The 18,286-nt window shown below is 52.6% G+C and overlaps 4 gene segments (V, D, J or C); all 4 read right to left on the reverse strand.

The window, feature by feature from the left end:
* Nucleotides 1-2,810: 2,810 nt before the first annotated feature.
* LOC134510671 (probable non-functional T cell receptor gamma variable 10) lies at nt 2,811-3,277 on the reverse strand (the record flags this gene model as incomplete). The annotated part of the segment is given in 2 exon segments: nt 2,811-3,115; nt 3,235-3,277. Coding segments are annotated over 2 exon segments (348 nt in total), but the record flags the coding sequence as incomplete, so codon positions are not given.
* A 4,528-nt stretch (nt 3,278-7,805) lies between these two features.
* LOC134510672 (probable non-functional T cell receptor gamma variable 10) lies at nt 7,806-8,272 on the reverse strand (the record flags this gene model as incomplete). The annotated part of the segment is given in 2 exon segments: nt 7,806-8,110; nt 8,230-8,272. Coding segments are annotated over 2 exon segments (348 nt in total), but the record flags the coding sequence as incomplete, so codon positions are not given.
* A 4,533-nt stretch (nt 8,273-12,805) lies between these two features.
* Nucleotides 12,806-13,272, reverse strand: LOC134510673 (probable non-functional T cell receptor gamma variable 10; the record flags this gene model as incomplete). The annotated part of the segment is given in 2 exon segments: nt 12,806-13,110; nt 13,230-13,272. Coding segments are annotated over 2 exon segments (348 nt in total), but the record flags the coding sequence as incomplete, so codon positions are not given.
* Nucleotides 13,273-15,865: 2,593 nt separating this feature from the next.
* LOC134510915 (T cell receptor gamma variable 9-like) lies at nt 15,866-16,314 on the reverse strand (the record flags this gene model as incomplete). The annotated part of the segment is given in 2 exon segments: nt 15,866-16,167; nt 16,272-16,314. Coding segments are annotated over 2 exon segments (345 nt in total), but the record flags the coding sequence as incomplete, so codon positions are not given.
* Between the last annotated feature and the right edge of the window lie 1,972 nt (nt 16,315-18,286).

Genomic DNA, 18,286 nt, shown 5'->3' on the forward strand with positions numbered 1-18,286 from the left:
GAGCAAAGGAAATGACTCACTGGGGCATCACGCGGAGAGGCTTTCCCAGCGGCAAAAGCAGCAGGACTGAACCCTGCTAAAGGTTTACAGCCTGGTTGTAGCTTTTACACAAGCGGCACAAACTCACCTTCTCTCTCTCTCTCTCTCTCGTGCACACACACAATTACTCTAACTGGTTTACAAAGTACTCGTGTAGTATGTGGCAAATTTTCCCATTGCTTGTAGACTAGTTGAAGGCTGCTACACAATGCCAGGGGTCAGAGACTTTTCCGCAGGTCCACTCTCAGTCAAGTTAAAGAAAACAATCAGGACGTGGAGCTTAATGAATGTGAGGGCTCTCCAATGACTGCCCGTCACACAGGTTGAATGGCAAAGGCCAGGAGAATACACAGCAGCCATTTGGGAGCCCACAAGTAGCACTGCTTGTGACGGCGTCTTCTCACGGCTAAGGTGAGATGCTGCACCCAGGCTGGCATCTCCAAATGCTGGGTATTATGCAAAGAAACACAAATGCTCTACAGCCCCCCGAGGTTTAGTTTAAAATAAAGAGGGATAGGGCAAGCAAAATAGAGACAGTAGTCCGTACCATTCAAAGCCATTCTCTGGAGGCAAGGTCCCTGCAGGTTCCTCTGGAAAGAGTGGAATAACAGCTCTGCTGCTGCTGGCTGTAGTTGCGCGTCTGCAAAGCGTGCACTAGCTCAGCAGCGTCTTTGGCGTCTGGCTGCCCGTACAGTGTGCCTGATTCACAGCTGGTGGGAAAAGTTGGGTGGGGACGTTCCTGCGTCTTGTCAAACTCTTCAGGAGCTGGGTCAGAACGCAGAGCACGTCTTTGTGCACGTCCCCTATGGCTTCCTACTGCTGTGCATCCCACCTGGCACAGTAGTAGGTAGCCGAGTCCTGCAGAGTTGCTTTGCTCACTCTCAGGGTGCAGACCGATTTGGCGGGGTCCTTCTCGATGCTAAACTTCCCCTCATCAGAGGGGTTTTCGAGGAAGAGCCTGGAGGACATGTAGGCAACGCGCCTGGGAGCTGCGTTGGGCCTCTTTCGGTACCAGTGAATGAAAACGTTGTTAAAGTCCGGATCGGAGACGTGGCAGTTGATGAGCACCGTTTTGCTTTGTGGCTTGGTGATGGATACGGGGCTTTGCTGCAAGACCTGTGCAGAACCGCCTGTGTGAAAGAAAGAGAAAAATGAGAGGCATGAAGCTCAGATAAGACAACGTCCCCTTTGCCACTGGCGGACGTGCAGGCAGCGGGCTGAGCAGGGCACGGACAAGAAAACCCAGCTGCCAGGAGGAAAGTGCTCAGTAGCCACATTGTCACAGCGCTCCTTACGGCTTCCTTATGGGGACAGGGTCAGGGCCAGACTCGAGGTGGGGGAGAAGCAGATCTGAGCACCACGAAATCGCCCAATGAGGCTGTGCCAGCCACGGATGTGTTAAATAATCATGCACAAGCCATTTCCTTTGATCCACACCTAGAGAGAAGGCAACCCCCACCACAAAACACACACACTTGTGAGGAGAGAGCTCACTACTGAGGCAAACATGCATTTTTTCTTTTTTACCCCTACGGAATTTGCTTAGATGATAAGTAAAGAGTCACTGTTCTTTTTCTTTTCTTTTTTTCCCCTCAACATAAGATTTATTTGTGCTCGCTTTTAAGGTCAGTTCTTCCTATCTGGATTTTCAAGGGACATCGACTATCGGAGGATGGAAGAGATGAGATGCCCCTCCAAAGCAGGCAAAATTGCTGCCCTACATCACTGAGATCAGGAAGCATTTCTGGGAAATTGCTGCTGTGTGTTTGCTTGTACGGTCTCCTCTGGGCACCCGCTCTTGCCTGCTGCTGGAAGCAGAGCCCTGGGCTGCACCCGGCAAGGAGCCCTGTAGGGTTAAACTTTGGCTCTACCTCGCGCTGGTGGTGCAAGTCCCTTCTGCCTGTCCGTCCAGGTTAGTCACCTAAACAGCCAAGCAGCACTTGTCTGCTGTTCTGCACAACTTGTCACCCTGGCGAGTTCCTGCAGGTGAGCCCCGCCTGCCAAGCAGCGCCCTGGGCTCAGGCCACGTTTCGGCAGGAGAGAGCCGGCGCCTAAAGAGGACAAATGAGTGACTTGAGTACCCATCACCCAGTGGCAGCTCCTCTAAATGCCTCGAGCTTTTTGGGGCCGCAAGAGATCTCCTTCATCCCCTGATGAAAGGTCCTGCAAGCAACAGTAGCTTGCAAATGGATACCATCACCCACAGCAGCTCCCAAAACTAAGCCCTGGGTGAGCAGCTCCACAGGTCTCCTTTTAACCATTGGTCCCATTCTTTTCAACCATGAATGGCACACGGGAGTCTGTGACGTAGGTTCTACCTGAAATCGCAGTTCCTACGGTCAGTGTGTGAAGTTACTCAGAACTGCAAAGGAAGCTCCTTTGAAGAGCTCCAGCACAACTCGCTGACCTTTTTCCAGGAACAACAACGTGGAAATGGGCCCGCTTTGCGTCAAATAAATCCTTACAACCACATTGCTGACATGCCTGAGTGAAAAGGAGGAGAAGGTGGAACGGAGAGGATGGGTCAGCTATCGGAGCTTTGCACTGTGCCTTTGCTCAGCCGAAATCTCCAGCTTTTGGCAGCTGATGCTTCCACGGTGTCGGTCAGCCCTGAGCATGTCCTACTTCTCCAGAGCGTGCGCCTGAGGCCAGGCAGCTCATCCACGCTGGGGGATGGGAGTCGGGATCTTTCAAGTTGTTTGTGGTTGAGACGCTGAGGCAGTATTTGTCTCAGTGATCTCAGAGCTCCTACCACAGTGATCGTACCAGTAGGCGCAATAGTAGGTAGCGGTGTCGTCTGGAGTGACATTGTTTATTGTAAGAATACACACTTTCTGGCTAGAATCCTTTTCAACCCTGTACCTGCGTTCTTGGAAGCCCTTATCTACTACTTTTCTCGTCCCTGCTAAGTAGAGAATCCTCTCTGGAGCTTTATTCGCCTTCTGTTGATACCAGTGCATGTAGGTGCTATCAAAATTTACAGAGACGTCTTTAAAGTGACATTCCAGACGCACACTTCCTTTAGACTTGGTGAGAGAGAGTGGGCTCTGCACGGGAATTTCTTGTGCAAATCCACCTAGGAAAAAAAAGAGGAGAAATGGTGTCATGAGCTGGAATTCAGGGCTTTGGGAAGATGCCTGCTAGCAGAGCCGTGTGTGCCTGTGAGGGAAGGTAAGAAAACAAGGAAGCACTTACAAGACCAAGCGGCTGTGGAGACAAGCGCTGCCAGCAGCAGCATGTTTGCTGGTCACGCTCTGCTGGCGTTGAGAGTCAGAGGAGGGTGCAAGGGAGCGGAGACGGGGACTGGGCTGTGTGGGAGGAGCAGGTGACTCTCTTGAGCAGTCTTCAGCAACGGGTCTTCTGTGTGCAAGCAGATGGGGCACGTTTGCAGAAAACCCTCTCCAAGCTGGCACATGATGCTAAAATTGGTTAGGCAGTTGTGGTCCTGCCTGCTTTTCAGGTGAATACGAGAAACACTGGTAAATCCTGGGATTGTGGCCCTTGAAACCTTGAGGCAGAGCCACTGAGGAAGGCAGGGCTGTGAGTGAGATCAGCTCCAGCTGCGCGTGAGGGCATGAAGCTTTCAACCTGGAGGTCACCCCAGTGGGCGGTGAGCGTGTGCCGTCACCCGCAGGGGTGCTGAGAGGCGTACAGTGCCCGAGCGGGCAGGAGGCATTCCCCCACCCCGTCAGGGACCTCCTTTTGCTGCTTCAGCTCAGTCACCCAGCTGCAGCACGCCCAAGGGCCTGGGATGCCCCCGTGCTGGTGCTGCCCTCCACCGGAGCAGACGGCGGCCATCAGCCTGCAGCAACCGGGGCAGCTGCACCACGGGGACGTGCCTCCACTCTGGTTTCGGATGCGGGAGGAAATGCACAGCCGCAGGATTTTGGGTTTGAAGCTCGGATGAGATGCAAACACTTCTTGGAAGGAAGGCTGGAAAACAAAAGGGAGCCCTGTGAGGGCTGCTGGCAGCAGCCATGGCAGAGGGGCATCTCGATGAGCGGGGCTGGTGCTGCGGGGTGCTCCCCTGTGACTGGGTCCTGGTTCGAGCGACACAGGATTAATTGCGCTTTCAGTAATTTTACTGAACTTGAGTACAACCAGGCCTTCATCTTAAGAGTCACGGTCAGTGTATTCACGCCAAAGTGACGGGGACTCTCCAGTTTCAGGACCTTACAGATAGGGGTGAGTATTGAATTGATACACTGACCGTAAACATCATCTCTTTAGCCATTGCCATGCTAAATTGCTATTTCTCTTATCCTGGTGCAGAAAATCGTCAGAGAGGGGTGGAATAAGGAAGTATCGGCATTTTGGCAGATCAGCATTTTGAGCTTGCGGTTCAGAGTGCAAAAGTGCTTTTTTGTACGGCTTATCTTTGCCCATCTAACGCTGTGATGCCTTCATAGAACCAATAGGCACAGTAGTAGGTGCCTTCATCGCTGGGGTTGACGTCATAGATGAAGAAAGTGCAGACATTTGTACCTTGCTTCCAAGAAGAGTACTTGTTCCTATAGGAATCATCATCATAAGTGACTGGTCCTGATCCGATTAACAGAACCCGTTGGGGAGCTCTGGGGGGCGTATGTCGGTACCAATGTATATACGCAGACTGGAAGCCAGATATGCCCTCGGCTACACAGTCAATCCGTGCAGTTTTCGTTTGCTCTCTGGTAACAGATGCTTGACTCTGCTTCAGAAGCACTTGTGCTCGTCCAGCTAGAAAGAAGGAGAGAAAAGAGAACAAACACTCTCAGCCTGCTGTCCATTCCCACTGCCAAATACGGGGTGCCTCCTGCCACTGCCCCACACCGTGCCGTGCCGTGGTGACACGGGGAACCTACGAGACCAGGCTGCAGCCAGGCCCAGGAGCAGGAGCAGCAGCATCCCGAGGGCTCTCGCTGGCGTCTGCCTCCGGGAGGAAGGTGACAGCTCTCCCGGCAGGGACGCAGGGCTGCGGCTGAGCAAAGGAAATGACTCACTGGGGCATCACGCGGAGAGGCTTTCCCAGCGGCAAAAGCAGCAGGACTGAACCCTGCTAAAGGTTTACAGCCTGGTTGTAGCTTTTACACAAGCGGCACAAACTCACCTTCTCTCTCTCTCTCTCTCTCGTGCACACACACACAATTACTCTAACTGGTTTACAAAGTACTCGTGTAGTATGTGGCAAATTTTCCCATTGCTTGTAGACTAGTTGAAGGCTGCTACACAATGCCAGGGGTCAGAGACTTTTCCGCAGGTCCACTCTCAGTCAAGTTAAAGAAAACAATCAGGACATGGAGCTTAATGAATGTGAGGGCTCTCCAATGACTGCCCGTCACACAGGTTGAATGGCAAAGGCCAGGAGAATACACAGCAGCCATTTGGGAGCCCACAAGTAGCACTGCTTGTGACGGCGTCTTCTCACGGCTAAGGTGAGATGCTGCACCCAGGCTGGCATCTCCAAATGCTGGGTATTATGCAAAGAAACACAAATGCTCTACAGCCCCCCGAGGTTTAGTTTAAAATAAAGAGGGATAGGGCAAGCAAAATATAGGAAGTAGTCCGTACCATTCAAAGCCATCCTTTGGAGGCAAGGTCCCTGCTGGTTCCTCTGGAAAGAGTGGAATAACAGCTCTGCTGCTGCTGGCTGTAGTTGCGCGTCTGCAAAGCGTGCACTAGCTCAGCAGCGTCTTTGGCGTCTGGCTGCCCGTACAGTGTGCCTGATTCACAGCTGGTGGGAAAAGTTGGGTGGGGACGTTCCTGCGTGTCGTCAAACTCTTCAGGAGCTGGGTCAGAACGCAGAGCACGTCTTTGTGCACGTCCCCTATGGCTTCCTACTGCTGTGCATCCCACCTGGCACAGTAGTAGGTAGCCGAGTCCTGCAGAGTTACTTTGCTCACTCTCAGGGTGCAGACCGATTTGGCGGGGTCCTTCTCGATGCTAAACTTCCCCTCATCAGAGGGGTTTTCGAGGAAGAGCCTGGAGGACATGTAGGCAACGCGCCTGGGAGCTGCGTTGGGCCTCTTTCGGTACCAGTGAATGAAAACGTTGTTAAAGTCCGGATCGGAGACGTGGCAGTTGATGAGCACCGTTTTGCTTTGTGGCTTGGTGATGGATACGGGGCTTTGCTGCAAGACCTGTGCAGAACCGCCTGTGTGAAAGAAAGAGAAAAATGAGAGGCATGAAGCTCAGATAAGACAACGTCCCCTTTGCCACTGGCGGACATGCAGGCAGCGGGCTGAGCAGGGCACGGACAAGAAAACCCAGCTGCCAGGAGGAAAGTGCTCAGTAGCCACATTGTCACAGCGCTCCTTACGGCTTCCTTATGGGGACAGGGTCAGGGCCAGACTCGAGGTGGGGCAGAAGCAGATCTGAGCACCACGAAACCGCCCAATGAGGCTCTGCCAGCCGCGGATGTGTTAAATAATCATGCACAAGCCATTTCCTTTGATCCACACCTAGAGAGAAGGCAACCCCCACCACAAAACACACACGCTTGTGAGGAGAGAGCTCACTACTGAGGCAAACATGCATTTTTTTCTTTTTTCCCCTAAGGAATTTGCTTAGATGATAAGTAAACAGTCACTGTTCTTTTTCTTTTTTTCCCCTCAACATAAGATTTATTTGTGCTCACTTTTAAGGTCAGTTCTTCCTATCTGGATTTTCAAGGGACATCGACTATCGGAGGATGGAAGAGATGAGATGCCCCTCGAAAGCAGGCAAAATTGCTGCCCTACATCACTGAGATCAGGAAGCATTTCTGGGAAATTGCTGCTGTGTGTTTGCTTGTACGGTCTCCTCTGGGCACCCGCTCTTGCCTGCTGCTGGAAGCAGAGCCCTGGGCTGCACCCGGCAAGGAGCCCTGTAGGGTTAAACTTTGGCTCTACCTCGCGCTGGTGGTGCAAGTCCCTTCTGCCTGTCCGTCCAGGTTAGTCACCTAAACAGCCAAGCAGCACTTGTCTGCTGTTCTGCACAACTTGTCACCCTGGCGAGTTCCTGCAGGTGAGCCCCGCCTGGCAAGCAGCGCCCTGGGCTCAGGCCACGTTTCGGCAGGAGAGAGCCGGCGCCTAAAGAGGACAAATGAGTGACTTGAGTACCCATCACCCAGTGGCAGCTCCTCTAAATGCCTCGAGCTTTTTGGGGCCGCAAGAGATCTTCATCCCCTGATGAAAGGTCCTGCAAGCGGTAGTAGCTTGCAAATGGATACCATCACCCACAGCAGCTCCCAAAACTAAGCCCTGGGTGAGCAGCTCCACAGGTCTCCTTTTAACCATTGGTCCCATTCTTTTCAACCATGAATGGCACACGGGAGTCTGTGACGTAGGTTCTACCTGAAATCGCAGTTCCTACGGTCAGTGTGTGAAGTTACTCAGAACTGCAAAGGAAGCTCCTTTGAAGAGCTCCAGCACAACTCGCTGACCTTTTTCCAGGAACAACAACGTGGAAATGGGCCCGCTTTGCGTCAAATAAATCCTTACAACCACATTGCTGACATGCCTGAGTGAAAAGGAGGAGAAGGTGGAACGGAGAGGATGGGTCAGCTATCGGAGCTTTGCACTGTGCCTTTGCTCAGCCGAAATCTCCAGCTTTTGGCAGCTGATGCTTCCACGGTGTCGGTCAGCCCTGAGCATGTCCTACTTCTCCAGAGCGTGCGCCTGAGGCCAGGCAGCTTATCCACGCTGGGGGATGGGAGTCGGGATCTTTCAAGTTGTTTGTGGTTGAGACGCTGAGGCAGTATTTGTCTCAGTGATCTCAGAGCTCCTACCACAGTGATCGTACCAGTAGGCGCAATAGTAGGTAGCGGTGTCGTCTGGAGTGACATTGTTTATTGTAAGAATACACACTTTCTGGCTAGAATCCTTTTCAACCCTGTACCTGCGTTCTTGGAAGCCCTTATCTACTACTTTTCTCGTCCCTGCTAAGTAGAGAATCCTCTCTGGAGCTTTATTCGCCTTCTGTTGATACCAGTGCATGTAGGTGCTATCAAAATTTACAGAGACGTCTTTAAAGTGACATTCCAGACGCACACTTCCTTTAGACTTGGTGAGAGAGAGTGGGCTCTGCACGGGAATTTCTTGTGCAAATCCACCTAGGAAAAAAAAGAGGAGAAATGGTGTCATGAGCTGGAATTCAGGGCTTTGGGAAGATGCCTGCTAGCAGAGCCGTGTGTGCCTGTGAGGGAAGGTAAGAAAACAAGGAAGCACTTACAAGACCAAGCGGCTGTGGAGACAAGCGCTGCCAGCAGCAGCATGTTTGCTGGTCACGCTCTGCTGGCGTTGAGAGTCAGAGGAGGGTGCAAGGGAGCGGAGACGGGGACTGGGCTGTGTGGGAGGAGCAGGTGACTCTCTTGAGCAGTCTTCAGCAACGGGTCTTCTGTGTGCAAGCAGATGGGGCACGTTTGCAGAAAACCCTCTCCAAGCTGGCACATGATGCTAAAATTGGTTAGGCAGTTGTGGTCCTGCCTGCTTTTCAGGTGAATACGAGAAACACTGGTAAATCCTGGGATTGTGGCCCTTGAAACCTTGAGGCAGAGCCACTGAGGAAGGCAGGGCTGTGAGTGAGATCAGCTCCAGCTGCGCGTGAGGGCATGAAGCTTTCAACCTGGAGGTCACCCCAGTGGGCGGTGAGCGTGTGCCGTCACCCGCAGGGGTGCTGAGAGGCGTACAGTGCCCGAGCGGGCAGGAGGCATTCCCCCACCCCGTCAGGGACCTCCTTTTGCTGCTTCAGCTCAGTCACCCAGCTGCAGCACGCCCAAGGGCCTGGGATGCCCCCGTGCTGGTGCTGCCCTCCACCGGAGCAGACGGCGGCCATCAGCCTGCAGCAACCGGGGCAGCTGCACCACGGGGACGTGCCTCCACTCTGGTTTCGGATGCGGGAGGAAATGCACAGCCGCAGGATTTTGGGTTTGAAGCTCGGATGAGATGCAAACACTTCTTGGAAGGAAGGCTGGAAAACAAAAGGGAGCCCTGTGAGGGCTGCTGGCAGCAGCCATGGCAGAGGGGCATCTCGATGAGCGGGGCTGGTGCTGCGGGGTGCTCCCCTGTGACTGGGTCCTGGTTCGAGCGACACAGGATTAATTGCGCTTTCAGTAATTTTACTGAACTTGAGTACAACCAGGCCTTCATCTTAAGAGTCACGGTCAGTGTATTCACGCCAAAGTGACGGGGACTCTCCAGTTTCAGGACCTTACAGATAGGGGTGAGTATTGAATTGATACACTGACCGTAAACATCATCTCTTTAGCCATTGCCATGCTAAATTGCTATTTCTCTTATCCTGGTGCAGAAAATCGTCAGAGAGGGGTGGAATAAGGAAGTATCGGCATTTTGGCAGATCAGCATTTTGAGCTTGCGGTTCAGAGTGCAAAAGTGCTTTTTTGTACGGCTTATCTTTGCCCATCTAACGCTGTGATGCCTTCATAGAACCAATAGGCACAGTAGTAGGTGCCTTCATCGCTGGGGTTGACGTCATAGATGAAGAAAGTGCAGACATTTGTACCTTGCTTCCAAGAAGAGTACTTGTTCCTATAGGAATCATCATCGTAAGTGACTTGTCTTGATCCGATTAACAGAATCCGTTGGGGAGCTCTGGGGGGCGTATGTCGGTACCAATGTATATACGCAGACTGGAAGCCAGATATGCCCTCGGCTACACAGTCAATCCGTGCAGTTTTCGTTTGCTCTCTGGTAACAGATGCTTGACTCTGCTTCAGAAGCACTTGTGCTCGTCCAGCTAGAAAGAAGGAGAGAAAAGAGAACAAACACTCTCAGCCTGCTGTCCATTCCCACTGCCAAATACGGGGTGCCTCCTGCCACTGCCCCACACCGTGCCGTGCCGTGGTGACACGGGGAACCTACGAGACCAGGCTGCAGCCAGGCCCAGGAGCAGGAGCAGCAGCATCCCGAGGGCTCTCGCTGGCATCTGCCTCCGGGAGGAAGGTGACAGCTCTCCCGGCAGGGACGCAGGGCTGCGGCTGAGCAAAGGAAATGACTCACTGGGGCATCACGCGGAGAGGCTTTCCCAGCGGCAAAAGCAGCAGGACTGAACCCTGCTAAAGGTTTACAGCCTGGTTGTAGCTTTTACACAAGCGGCACAAACTCACCTTCTCTCTCTCTCTCTCTCTCGTGCACACACACACAATTACTCTAACTGGTTTACAAAGTACTCGTGTAGTATGTGGCAAATTTTCCCATTGCTTGTAGACTAGTTGAAGGCTGCTACACAATGCCAGGGGTCAGAGACTTTTCCGCAGGTCCACTCTCAGTCAAGTTAAAGAAAACAATCAGGACATGGAGCTTAATGAATGTGAGGGCTCTCCAATGACTGCCCGTCACACAGGTTGAATGGCAAAGGCCAGGAGAATACACAGCAGCCATTTGGGAGCCCACAAGTAGCACTGCTTGTGACGGCGTCTTCTCACGGCTAAGGTGAGATGCTGCACCCAGGCTGGCATCTCCAAATGCTGAGTATTATGCAAAGAAACACAAATGCTCTACAGCCCCCCGAGGTTTAGTTTAAAATAAAGAGGGATAGGGCAAGCATAATAGAGACAGTAGTCCGTACCATTCAAAGCCATCCTTTGGAGGCAAGGTCCCTGCTGGTTCCTCTGGAAAGAGTGGAATAACAGCTCTGCTGCTGCTGGCTGTAGTTGCGCGTCTGCAAAGCGTGCACTAGCTCAGCAGCGTCTTTGGCGTCTGGCTGCCCGTACAGTGTGCCTGATTCACAGCTGGTGGGAAAAGTTGGGTGGGGATGTTCCTGCGTGTCGTCAAACTCTTCAGGAGCTGGGTCAGAACGCAGAGCACGTCTTTGTGCACGTCCCCTATGGCTTCCTACTGCTGTGCATCCCACCTGGCACAGTAGTAGGTAGCCGAGTCCTGCAGAGTTACTTTGCTCACTCTCAGGGTGCAGACCGATTTGGCGGGGTCCTTCTCGATGCTAAACTTCCCCTCATCAGAGGGGTTTTTGAGGAAGAGCCTGGAGGACATGTAGGCAACGCGCCTGGGAGCTGCGTTGGGCCTCTTTCGGTACCAGTGAATGAAAACGTTGTTAAAGTCCGGATCGGAGACGTGGCAGTTGATGAGCACCGTTTTGCTTTGTGGCTTGGTGATGGATACGGGGCTTTGCTGCAAGACCTGTGCAGAACCGCCTGCGTGAAAGAAAGAGAAAAATGAGAGGCATGAAGCTCAGATAAGACAACGTCCCCTTTGCCACTGGCGGACGTGCAGGCAGCGGGCTGAGCAGGGCACGGACAAGAAAACCCAGCTGCCAGGAGGAAAGTGCTCAGTAGCCACATTGTCACAGCGCTCCTTACGGCTTCCTTATGGGGACAGGGTCAGGGCCAGACTCGAGGTGGGGGAGAAGCAGATCTGAGCACCACGAAACCGCCCAATGAGGCTCTGCCAGCCGCGGATGTGTTAAATAATCATGCACAAGCCATTTCCTTTGATCCACACCTAGAGAGAAGGCAACCCCCACCACAAAACACACACACTTGTGAGGAGAGAGCTCACTACTGAGGCAAACATGCATTTTTTCTTTTTTTCCACTACGGAATTTGCTTAGATGATAAGTAAAGAGTCACTGTTCTTTTTCTTTTCTTTTTTTCCCCTCAACATAAGATTTATTTGTGCTCGCTTTTAAGGTCAGTTCTTCCTATCTGGATTTTCAAGGGACATCGACTATCGGAGGATGGAAGAGATGAGATGCCCCTCCAAAGCAGGCAAAATTGCTGCCCTACATCACTGAGATCAGGAAGCATTTCTGGGAAATTGCTGCTGTGTGTTTGCTTGTACGGTCTCCCCTGGGCACCCGCTCTTGCCTGCTGCTGGAAGCAGAGCCCTGGGCTGCACCCGGCAAGGAGCCCTGTAGGGTTAAACTTTGGCTCTACCTCGCGCTGGTGGTGCAAGTCCCTTCTGCCTGTCCGTCCAGGTTAGTCACCTAAACAGCCAAGCAGCACTTGTCTGCTGTTCTGCACAACTTGTCACCCTGGCGAGTTCCTGCAGGTGAGCCCCGCCTGCCAAGCAGCGCCCTGGGCTCAGGCCACGTTTCGGCAGGAGAGAGCCGGCGCCTAAAGAGGACAAATGAGTGACTTGAGTACCCATCACCCAGTGGCAGCTCCTCTAAATGCCTCGAGCTTTTTGGGGCCGCAAGAGATCTTCATCCCCTGATGAAAGGTCCTGCAAGCGGTAGTAGCTTGCAAATGGATACCATCACCCACAGCAGCTCCCAAAACTAAGCCCTGGGTGAGCAGCTCCACAGGTCTCCTTTTAACCATTGGTCCCATTCTTTTCAACCATGAATGGCACACGGGAGTCTGTGACGCAGGTTCTACCTGAAATCGCAGTTCCTACGGTCAGTGTGTGAAGTTACTCAGAACTGCAAAGGAAGCTCCTTTGAAGAGCTCCAGCACAACTCGCTGACCTTTTTCCAGGAACAACAACGTGGAAATGGGCCCGCTTTGCGTCAAATAAATCCTTACAACCACATTGCTGACATGCCTGAGTGAAAAGGAGGAGAAGGTGGAACGGAGAGGATGGGTCAGCTATCGGAGCTTTGCACTGTGCCTTTGCTCAGCCGAAATCTCCAGCTTTTGGCAGCTGATGCTTCCACGGTGTCGGTCAGCCCTGAGCATGTCCTACTTCTCCAGAGCGTGCGCCTGAGGCCAGGCAGCTCATCCACGCTGGGGGATGGGAGTCGGGATCTTTCAAGTTGTTTGTGGTTGAGACGCTGAGGCAGTATTTGTCTCGGTGACCTCAGAGCTCCTACCACAGTGATCGTACCAGTAGGCGCAATAGTAGGTAGCGGTGTCGTCTGGAGTGACATTGTTTATTGTAAGAATACACACTTTCTGGCTAGAATCCTTTTCAACCCTGTACCTGCGTTCTTGGAAGCCCTTATCTACTACTTTTCTCGTCCCTGCTAAGTAGAGAATCCTCTCTGGAGCTTTATTCGCCTTCTGTTGATACCAGTGCATGTAGGTGCTATCAAAATTTACAGAGACGTCTTTAAAGTGACATTCCAGACGCACACTTCCTTTAGACTTGGTGAGAGAGAGTGGGCTCTGCACGGGAATTTCTTGTGCAAATCCACCTAGGAAAAAAAAGAGGAGAAATGGTGTCATGAGCTGGAATTCAGGGCTTTGGGAAGATGCCTGCTAGCAGAGCCGTGTGTGCCTGTGAGGGAAGGTAAGAAAACAAGGAAGCACTTACAAGACCAAGCGGCTGTGGAGACAAGCGCTGCCAGCAGCAGCATGTTTGCTGGTCACGCTCTGCTGGCGTTGAGAGTCAGAGGAGGGTGCAAGGGAGCGGAGACGGGGACTGGGCTGTGTGGGAGGAGCAGGTGACTCTCTTGAGCAGTCTTCAGCAACGGGTCTTCTGTGTGCAAGCAGATGGGGCACGTTTGCAGAAAACCCTCTCCAAGCTGGCACATGATGCTAAAATTGGTTAGGCAGTTGTGGTCCTGCCTGCTTTTCAGGTGAATACGAGAAACACTGGTAAATCCTGGGATTGTGGCCCTTGAAACCTTGAGGCAGAGCCACTGAGGAAGGAAGGGCTGTGAGTGAGATCAGCTCCAGCTGCGCGTGAGGGCATGAAGCTTTCAACCTGGAGGTCACCCCAGTGGGCGGTGAGCGTGTGCCGTCACCCGCAGGGGTGCTGAGAGGCGTACAGTGCCCGAGCGGGCAGGAGGCATTCCCCCACCCCGTCAGGGACCTCCTTTTGCTGCTTCAGCTCAGTCACCCAGCTGCAGCACGCCCAAGGGCCTGGGATGCCCCCGTGCTGGTGCTGCCCTCCACCGGAGCAGACGGCGGCCATCAGCCTGCAGCAACCGGGGCAGCTGCACCACGGGGACGTGCCTCCACTCTGGTTTCGGATGCGGGAGGAAATGCACAGCCGCAGGATTTTGGGTTTGAAGCTCGGATGAGATGCAAACACTTCTTGGAAGGAAGGCTGGAAAACAAAAGGGAGCCCTGTGAGGGCTGCTGGCAGCAGCCATGGCAGAGGGGCATCTCGATGAGCGGGGCTGGTGCTGCGGGGTGCTCCCCTGTGACTGGGTCCTGGTTCGAGCGACACAGGATTAATTGCGCTTTCAGTAATTTTACTGAACTTGAGTACAACCAGGCCTTCATCTTAAGAGTCACGGTCAGTGTATTCACGCCAAAGTGACGGGGACTCTCCAGTTTCAGGACCTTACAGATAGGGGTGAGTATTGAATTGATACACTGACCGTAAACATCATCTCTTTAGCCATTGCCATGCTAAATTGCTATTTCTCTTATCCTGGTGCAGAAAATCGTCAGAGAGGGGTGGAATAAGGAAGTATCGGCATTTTGGCAGATCAGCATTTTGAGCTTGCGGTTCAGAGTGCAAAAGTGCTTTTTTGTACGGCTTATCTTTGCCCATCTAACGCTGTGATGCCTTCATAGAACCAATAGGCACAGTAGTAGGTGCCTTCATCGCTGGGGTTGACGTCATAGATGAAGAAAGTGCAGACATTTGTACCTTGCTTCCAAGAAGAGTACTTGTTCCTATAGGAATCATCATCGTAAGTGACTTGTCTTGATCCGATTAACAGAATCCGTTGGGGAGCTCTGGGGGGCGTATGTCGGTACCAATGTATATACGCAGACTGGAAGCCAGATATGCCCTCGGCTACACAGTCAATCCGTGCAGTTTTCGTTTGCTCTCTGGTAACAGATGCTTGACTCTGCTTCAGAAGCACTTGTGCTCGTCCAGCTAGAAAGAAGGAGAGAAAAGAGAACAAACACTCTCAGCCTGCTGTCCATTCCCACTGCCAAATACGGGGTGCCTCCTGCCACTGCCCCACACCGTGCCGTGCCGTGGTGACACGGGGAACCTACGAGACCAGGCTGCAGCCAGGCCCAGGAGCAGGAGCAGCAGCATCCCGAGGGCTCTCGCTGGCGTCTGCCTCCGGGAGGAAGGTGACAGCTCTCCCGGCAGGGACGCAGGGCTGCGGCTGAGCAAAGGAAATGACTCACTGGGGCATCACGCGGAGAGGCTTTCCCAGCGGCAAAAGCAGCAGGACTGAACCCTGCTAAAGGTTTACAGCCTGGTTGTAGCTTTTACACAAGCGGCACAAACTCACCTTCTCTCTCTCTCTCTCTCTCGTGCACACACACACAATTACTCTAACTGGTTTACAAAGTACTCGTGTAGTATGTGGCAAATTTTCCCATTGCTTGTAGACTAGTTGAAGGCTGCTACACAATGCCAGGGGTCAGAGACTTTTCCGCAGGTCCACTCTCAGTCAAGTTAAAGAAAACAATCAGGACATGGAGCTTAATGAATGTGAGGGCTCTCCAATGACTGCCCGTCACACAGGTTGAATGGCAAAGGCCAGGAGAATACACAGCAGCCATTTGGGAGCCCACAAGTAGCACTGCTTGTGACGGCGTCTTCTCACGGCTAAGGTGAGATGCTGCACCCAGGCTGGCATCTCCAAATGCTGAGTATTATGCAAAGAAACACAAATGCTCTACAGCCCCCCGAGGTTTAGTTTAAAATAAAGAGGGATAGGGCAAGCATAATAGAGACAGTAGTCCGTACCATTCAAAGCCATCCTTTGGAGGCAAGGTCCCTGCTGGTTCCTCTGGAAAGAGTGGAATAACAGCTCTGCTGCTGCTGGCTGTAGTTGCGCGTCTGCAAAGCGTGCACTAGCTCAGCAGCGTCTTTGGCGTCTGGCTGCCCGTACAGTGTGCCTGATTCACAGCTGGTGGGAAAAGTTGGGTGGGGATGTTCCTGCGTGTCGTCAAACTCTTCAGGAGCTGGGTCAGAACGCAGAGCACGTCTTTGTGCACGTCCCCTATGGCTTCCTACTGCTGTGCATCCCACCTGGCACAGTAGTAGGTAGCCGAGTCCTGCAGAGTTACTTTGCTCACTCTCAGGGTGCAGACCGATTTGGCGGGGTCCTTCTCGATGCTAAACTTCCCCTCATCAGAGGGGTTTTTGAGGAAGAGCCTGGAGGACATGTAGGCAACGCGCCTGGGAGCTGCGTTGGGCCTCTTTCGGTACCAGTGAATGAAAACGTTGTTAAAGTCCGGATCGGAGACGTGGCAGTTGATGAGCACCGTTTTGCTTTGTGGCTTGGTGATGGATACGGGGCTTTGCTGCAAGACCTGTGCAGAACCGCCTGCGTGAAAGAAAGAGAAAAATGAGAGGCATGAAGCTCAGATAAGACAACGTCCCCTTTGCCACTGGCGGACGTGCAGGCAGCGGGCTGAGCAGGGCACGGACAAGAAAACCCAGCTGCCAGGAGGAAAGTGCTCAGTAGCCACATTGTCACAGCGCTCCTTACGGCTTCCTTATGGGGACAGGGTCAGGGCCAGACTCAAGGTGGGGCAGAAGCAGATCTGAGCACCACGAAACCGCCCAATGAGGCTCTGCCAGCCGCGGATGTGTTAAATAATCATGCACAAGCCATTTCCTTTGATCCACACCTAGAGAGAAGGCAACCCCCACCACAAAACACACACACTTGTGAGGAGAGAGCTCACTACTGAGGCAAACATGCATTTTTTCTTTTTTTCCACTACGGAATTTGCTTAGATGATAAGTAAAGAGTCACTGTTCTTTTTCTTTTCTTTTTTTCCCCTCAACATAAGATTTATTTGTGCTCGCTTTTAAGGTCAGTTCTTCCTATCTGGATTTTCAAGGGACATCGACTATCGGAGGATGGAAGAGATGAGATGCCCCTCCAAAGCAGGCAAAATTGCTGCCCTACATCACTGAGATCAGGAAGCATTTCTGGGAAATTGCTGCTGTGTGTTTGCTTGTACGGTCTCCCCTGGGCACCCGCTCTTGCCTGCTGCTGGAAGCAGAGCCCTGGGCTGCACCCGGCAAGGAGCCCTGTAGGGTTAAACTTTGGCTCTACCTCGCGCTGGTGGTGCAAGTCCCTTCTGCCTGTCCGTCCAGGTTAGTCACCTAAACAGCCAAGCAGCACTTGTCTGCTGTTCTGCACAACTTGTCACCCTGGCGAGTTCCTGCAGGTGAGCCCCGCCTGCCAAGCAGCGCCCTGGGCTCAGGCCACGTTTCGGCAGGAGAGAGCCGGCGCCTAAAGAGGACAAATGAGTGACTTGAGTACCCATCACCCAGTGGCAGCTCCTCTAAATGCCTCAAGCTTTTTGGGGCCGCAAGAGATCTCCTTCATCCCCTGATGAAAGATCCTGCAAGCAACAGTAGCTTGCAAATGGATACCATCACCCACAGCAGCTCCCAAAACTAAGCCCTGGGTGAGCAGCTCCACAGGTCTCCTTTTAACCATTGGTCCCATTCTTTTCAACCACGAATGGCACACGGGAGTCTGTGACGCAGGTTCTACCTGAAATCGCAGTTCCTACGGTCAGTGTGTGAAGTTACTCAGAACTGCAAAGGAAGCTCCTTTGAAGAGCTCCAGCACAACTTGCTGACCTTTTTCCAGGAACAACAACGTGGAAATGGGCCCGCTTTGCGTCAAATAAATCCTTACAACCACATTGCTGACATGCCTGAGTGAAAAGGAGGAGAAGGTGGAACGGAGAGGATGGGTCAGCTATCGGAGCTTTGCACTGTGCCTTTGCTCAGCCGAAATCTCCAGCTTTTGGCAGCTGATGCTTCCACGGTGTCGGTCAGCCCCGAGCATGTCCTACTTCTCCAGAGCGTGCGCCTGAGGCCAGGCAGCTCATCCACGCTGGGGGATGGGAGTCGGGATCTTTCAAGTTGTTTGTGGTTGAGACGCTGAGGCAGTATTTGTCTCGGTGATCTCAGAGCTCCTACCACAGTGATCGTACCAGTAGGCGCAATAGTAGGTAGCGCTGTCGTCTGGAGTGACATTGTTTATTGTAAGAATACACACTTCCTGGCTAGAAAGTTTTTCAACCCTGTACCTGCGTTCTTGGAAGCCCTCATCTACTACTTTTGTCCCTGCTAAGTAGAGAATCCTCTCTGGAGCTTTATTTGCCTTCTGTTGATACCAGTGTATGAAAGCGCTATCAAAATTTACAGAGACGTCTTTAAAGTGACATTCCAGACGCACACTTCCTTTAGACTTGGTGAGAGAGAGTGGTCTCTGCACGGGAATTTCTTGTGCAAATCCACCTAGGAAAAAAAAGAGGAGAAATGGTGTCATGAGCTGGAATTCAGGGCTTTGGGAAGATGCCTGCTAGCAGAGCCGTGTGTGCCTGTGAGGGAAGGTAAGAAAACAAGGAAGCACTTACAAGACCAAGCGGCTGTGGAGACAAGCGCTGCCAGCAGCAGCATGTTTGCTGGTCACG

This window comes from Chroicocephalus ridibundus, chromosome 2, assembly GCF_963924245.1.
Source record: "Chroicocephalus ridibundus chromosome 2, bChrRid1.1, whole genome shotgun sequence".
In the NCBI taxonomy this organism is placed as follows: Eukaryota; Metazoa; Chordata; class Aves; order Charadriiformes; family Laridae; genus Chroicocephalus; species Chroicocephalus ridibundus.